We start from the raw sequence: 6,000 nt of genomic DNA, 5'->3' as shown, positions 1-6,000 counted from the left end.
GGTGTTTTGTTTCCATAATTCACAAAACTCTGATATGTATAACATGATCTTTTACGGGAGTCAGTATTTGATCTCAGTGCATGCGAAAATACAGCCAGGGGTGGAGGATGGGGGTGAGGGGTGGTGGTTCAAACACAAGTATGTATGCACATCTGTTGACCCGTGAAATAGGGAAAATCTTCACCTTTCAATAGTGACGAAACCGGGATTCAAACTCAGGCAGTCTCCCGTCGCCGTAAATCTAGCGCTCTAATTTGTGCTGATGAATGTTGTATTAGCTTGCATTTTGATTTGCAGCTCTTCATCAAGATGTCTACATACTTCGTTTGTCAGGATATCATTCTGAAGATTACGAGTTCGAATCCGGACACCGGAACTGGCATTCTGGCAGCTGTGCCCTCGGGTGTCAATGTGTGTTTAACAATAAAAAACAACAAAAAAACCCACACCCCAAATTAAGCACAAGTGTTCTTGTGCACATGCGAAATCATAATTACATTCACTCTCAAGTCCATTTTGATTATTGCAAAATGGATGAGAATTTGAAAGGGCGCTCGGCGCAACCATAGCACGTCAGAAATAGGGCTGAGTGAAAAGTTTGTACAGCAGTGCTGCTAATGTGTTTTAAAAGCTGTGTGGTGCTAGAGTTCCCACATGATGTGTTATACACTGTTCATCGGGCTGTGATGTTTCTCCCACAGAAATTGGGAACATGACAAAGTGGTGTTGCTTCATCATAATCATCCTGTGGGAAAGTGGGATGGGGTGGCTCACTGCTGTTGCCCAAAGGACGAGTCCATAAGCGAAGGGACAAAACTCAGTCATGTCAGCTGCAATGAGCGACTCTCTCCCTTGGACTTGTAGAGAAATTGCACATCCTTATTTTCGAATGGTTTGATCCCCTGTCTCAATTCAATTTTGTCATTTTTCCTCCCAGATAATACTTATTAAACATCACACTGTAATACCGGAACATTTGCTGAATGTCACTTGTTTCCTTCCACTTTCACATTATTCTATTGTGTAATTAGTCAATACTTCACCAGCGTGCTGAGTCAATACAAAAGGTCAGGCATCTGGTCCATTTAAATCATCAAAGAAGAATAAAATGGTGTAGCATATCAGGATCAGTCTGCATACTTTGACACCTGGAACTGTGCTCCCAGATTATACATAAGTCCTGCAGATGCCACTGTTAAAATATGGCAGGGCATCTGACAATCAGATGTAAAACTAAATCTTTTGATCCGCTTTAGTCCAATAATGGCTATCGTTTTGTAATGCTTTTAACAAACAGTGCGACATTACAACATGAAAATGAACACCCAGATTTTACATTGGTCTGTCATGATTGTATTACAATATTCTCCCCATCATTGAGGGCTGTTCTGACATCACTGACACCCACAGTGTATTTTGGATCCACTCCAGGTGGTGTATTTCATCTGCGCACATTTGACATTGGACAATATGCTATTCCTTTGCGCTATTATAATCAGCTTTCTTCAAATTGAGAGAAACTCTAAGATACAGAGAAAGGAGAAGCAAACTGAAGTGAAATGCGAGAGAGAGACACACACACTAACATCAAAACCCAAACAAGTACTTCAAGTCCAGAGTTAAATTGTATTTTGGCATGATGAGATCCATGATATATATATGACCCAATGAACTAGAAAGAGAAATTCAAATATGACTTCAAAATGGTACAAGAGAAAAGGGTGAAATCAATAATAAAATGTACATCTTCATCAAGAAGTAAAACCAATGACAAAAACTAACTATAATATCCAGAAGAAAAAAAAGGATGAAAGGAAGAGAAAGAATAGAAAAACAGAAGAGGGAGGCAGAGAGGGAGACTCTAAAACTTGGTTACTCAAGGATAAAGATTCTAGAGAGACAGACAGACAGAGAGAGACAAGGGGACCAGAGGAAGAGATGGGTAGAGAGAGTTGGAGAGAGTCACAGACAGGTGGAGTGGGGGTGGGATGTGGGACAAAACAAATGGAGGGCTGTGAGCAGACCTGACATCTAAAACCAGTGCCGACCAATGTGTTCCTGACACGCCCCCCTGCACCAGGACAGGAGAGCACTGGTTACCATGGAAACCAACGACATTCACCCAGCCACACACCACAGCCATGACCTGCGACAGCTTCCACCCCACTGTGTGGTGTGATCGCGACACAGCAAAGTTCACACAGCATGTGCTGTCTCCCCGAAACATAGGTCACTTCCCCTGCCTCGTCAGCTCCGGAAGGATGTGACTGTCCCACGCCTGCTGTCTATTTCACAGTGTTAACAGAAAACCACAGTCTGGTTCCTGGTTTTCCCAACTCCCAACAGCACACGGCAAGCTGTGGTGACCTGCTGAGGACAGTCACTCCAATGCCAGTTCCATGCGTTCCCAGCCTGCGCCATCTGACACCAACAGAGTTCAGAGCAGCGGCAGACGACTTCCCGACTCGCACCTTGCCACTCTACTGTGTTGATCAACCCACTGCAGTGGTCTGTCGCTTCAGGCAAACACCCCATGTGCCTCAATCACAAGCACACACGATATAGTCAAGACAAAAGATGTCAGAAGAAGGAGACAGACAGACAGAAACAAAAGACATCTGGCATGTGAAATTCAAGATGTCAGGAGAGACAGACAAACAAAAGACATCTGGCATGTGGAATACATGTTGTTTTTGGCGGGGAAAGTATCTTCAATCTGGGGACACCTATCTGAAAAAATAATAATGCAAGTTCAAAAACAAACTAATTCATGTTAATTAATGTGGCAGGCAGCAGCAAGTGTGGTCTGAATTCAATGAGAAGAATGGGAGACAGTGGAATGCTTGGTCATTTTCACCTGATATGTCCGTCCAATCACTGGTGTGCAGTTGTCAGCGGCAAGCATTAGCCACATGTAGCATACTTTCACACTTTTTTTGGTTTTGTTCATGTAACATTTTCATAATTTAATATTTTTCCTTTTAACAAGTTTCTTAAATTTTTGTAAATTTAAGATTTCTGACTAAACTGAAAACTATGTACAATTGCAGGGTTCTATTTCAGTCGCTAACACTACATGCTGTAACTTGCATGGGGGAGGGGGGCAAAACATTTGTGCGCTAGAGTGAAGGGAAACCAGATTTCTCTGTTGCTGGACACTCACCAACTCTAAATCTAGCAGACAGAGAAAGAGAAAGAAAAGGAAGCAGAGAGAGCAAGACAGAGAGAAAAGGAAGTAGAGCGATAGATAAAAGTAGATAGATACAGACAGACAGACAGAGATCACTGTCCAACAGTGAGTGTTGCCCAGTGTCCAACATGAAGAAGATAGGTGTGGAAACAGATCTGCAAAGCATCAGTCAGGCTTGCAGGGCCGGGGCCGGGTGGTCAGTCCAGGTGTGCAGGTAGGAGGGCACCCGCCCTGACCCCCCACACCTGCTGCCCCCTCTCCCCAGTCCATGCAGACACACTGTACACGTTGAGCCGACACAGAACACAGAAAACACCATGGACGCACTGCCCACGTTCGCCACCAGCTGCTGACCACCACCCGCCTTGTCTACTTGGACGTCATCATCGTCACGAACTCTGAAACATAGCAGGAGACATTATTACTCACTGACAGAACCCTCAACATTGTAGTTCACTTAACAGCATCCATACAGTCTATCTTCATGAGCTGTTACTCCTGCACTCCCCTCTAGGATTTACAACTTATAAGTGGCCTTGAATATGCAGAGATGCCAACCCCTGTCAAGTGTTTGTAGGAACAATCAGGAAATTTGGTAGGAACATTTTGAATTTGGTAAGAACACTCGGACTCTGAGCCAAATCAGCAAAAGGGCACAGATGCTGTTTGACCGAGACAACTTGATTTTGCCACATTCTCTCTTGTTTGGGCAAATGATTAAGCTGATTGGTCTACTTAATGCTATTTCAATGTAAACACTCATGCAATTAGCTAATCATCATCATCATCACATGAGACCGAGATTAGTAGTGATTACCCTGGCCTCATGATCGATAAGTCTAGAGCGTCTTGGTAATGTTTCCACAGGAAAGCATGTGACCATGCTATGTAGTCAAAAATAAACCCATCAGAACAATTCCGGCTTTGGCGTAACGTTGGAACAAATTGCAATTGAGCCAAACAAAATATGGCAAAATTGTAACAGTTGGCATCTGTGCATACAGTCTGTCTTCATGACCCAAAACATTGTAATTCACTGAACAGCGTTCAAACAGTCTGGCTTCCTGTGCTGTTACTCCAACACTCTGCTCTAAGATCTACAACTGGCTTTAAATTGTGCGTCTGGCTTCACCTCAATGTTTACGTAGCCATACTCCATTGTTGGGGGTATGGTTTCATTTCCATAACCAACCAACCAACCACTTGCATGGAATTCAAGATCTTTAACTTGCCAGTTTGATATTCTAAATACACAATGAGGATGAACGCACTAGCAAGAGCAACAGCTCTCTTGGTCTATCTCCCTCCCTACTTTGCTCACACCACACTCACGTTTACAAGCTTGTAGACCAATTCTATTAGTATATGTATTTCATTCACAAATGTGCACTCAACTGAATTATGTTCCCCTCCTACTCTTGACTATTTTTTTGACTGAATTATTCATCTCCAAGTAAGAGAGGAAACCCATTCTGCAGTAATGCCATTAATGTAGAGCTATTTTCTTTGGTCAATGGGATTTGAAGAGAAGAGGATAACATGGGCATATTTCGGAAGAGCTTTAGAGGTGGTAAGTTTAATTGTTTTCAATCTTTTGTAATATTTCTCATCTCTTCATCAAAAAACTTACCAAACTAGCTCATGTATCTGGTAGAAAACAAACATATAAACCCACCCATGGCAAAAACCATCCCCAATATCTTCATAAAACAGTGATGTTATTGTCCACCCACCTTCGTAATTGACCTGTCCATCTCCGTCGATGTCAGCTTCTCGGATCATCTCGTCCACCTCCTCGTCCGTCAGCTTCTCCCCCAGGTTGGTCATCACATGCCGCAACTCGGCCGCACTGATGAAGCCATTGCCGTCTTTGTCAAAAACCCGGAATGCCTCACGAATCTCCTCCTCACTGTCTGTGTCCCTCATTTTCCTCGCCATCATGGTGAGGAATTCTGGGAAGTCTATCGTTCCGTTACCTGCAGGTATTTCAAAATTCAAAATCAGTGACTTCTGGAAAGTCTATTGTTCCGTTACCTGCTGGTATTTCAAGAAAAACAAAACAAAACAAAATAAAACAAAAAACCAGTGAGGATGATGCTGATAATGGAGTTGCTATTGTATTTTCAGGTACACTGCTAGAAATGTATTAGGTGAACAATGAGTGTGCACACAAATCTGTACGTGCATGTTTTCAGAATGTTGCAGCCCATCTTGTCTTGAAGTCAAAGACAATACAGCACTGCTAGCACCTTATCTAAAGGCTATACTGGTGGCCTGTTGCACTGTGTATTAAAAAAAAAAATTACTGTGTTTCAAAATCAGTTGATGGTGACAATATTTATCAAAACTTTTCTGTAGCCCATCTCACTAACTTGACTAAGATCTTCAGCTGACACCAAACTTCAAGTTTACAGCTGCATTCTCTGGAAGCAGCTTGGACCAAAAAGCTGAAGTTCAGCACAACCCAGGAACTCTTTTACATTGTGTCAGACATTCTACATCACTGCCCTCTTTCAAGCACCAGCTAAAAATGTTTTCCAATTTAGGCAGTATCATAATGATCATACGTAAGCTATCACTAATTCACCTTCCTTTTCATGACAGGTATGTTTGTGTGTGTGGATAGGTCATGTGCATGTGCGCGTGTGCCTGTGTATGTAACTTAACATGATTTCATTGTCATGAAACCCAATAGGATCAATAGACACAACTAAAGAAACTGTCATCTGAGAAAAGCGTGTGTGAGATGGGGGATTAGGGGTTTCTGAAACAGTAGTTCTGGTATCCATGGTGGTTATGAAATTTGCTAT

General features: G+C 42.6%; 1 protein-coding gene across 2 annotated transcripts in view; it reads right to left on the bottom strand.

The window, feature by feature from the left end:
- Positions 1-1,606: 1,606 nt before the first annotated feature.
- LOC143281170 (calmodulin-like) overlaps positions 1,607-6,000 on the bottom strand; it is a 42,592-nt gene continuing 38,198 nt past the window's right edge. For both annotated transcript variants that reach the window (XM_076586198.1, XM_076586197.1), the window contains exons 4-5: positions 4,924-5,166; positions 1,607-3,588 (exon numbers count right to left, since the gene is read on the bottom strand). In XM_076586198.1, the coding sequence (XP_076442313.1) occupies positions 3,560-3,588; positions 4,924-5,166 (272 nt within the window). In that variant the 3' untranslated portion in view covers positions 1,607-3,559. The remainder of the gene's footprint in view (positions 3,589-4,923; positions 5,167-6,000) is intronic.

Source organism: Babylonia areolata, chromosome 4 (assembly GCF_041734735.1).
Source record: "Babylonia areolata isolate BAREFJ2019XMU chromosome 4, ASM4173473v1, whole genome shotgun sequence".
Classification (NCBI taxonomy): Eukaryota; Metazoa; Mollusca; class Gastropoda; order Neogastropoda; family Buccinidae; genus Babylonia; species Babylonia areolata.
Note: the sequence above shows the minus strand (reverse complement) of the source record. Positions and strands in the feature narration are given on the sequence as shown.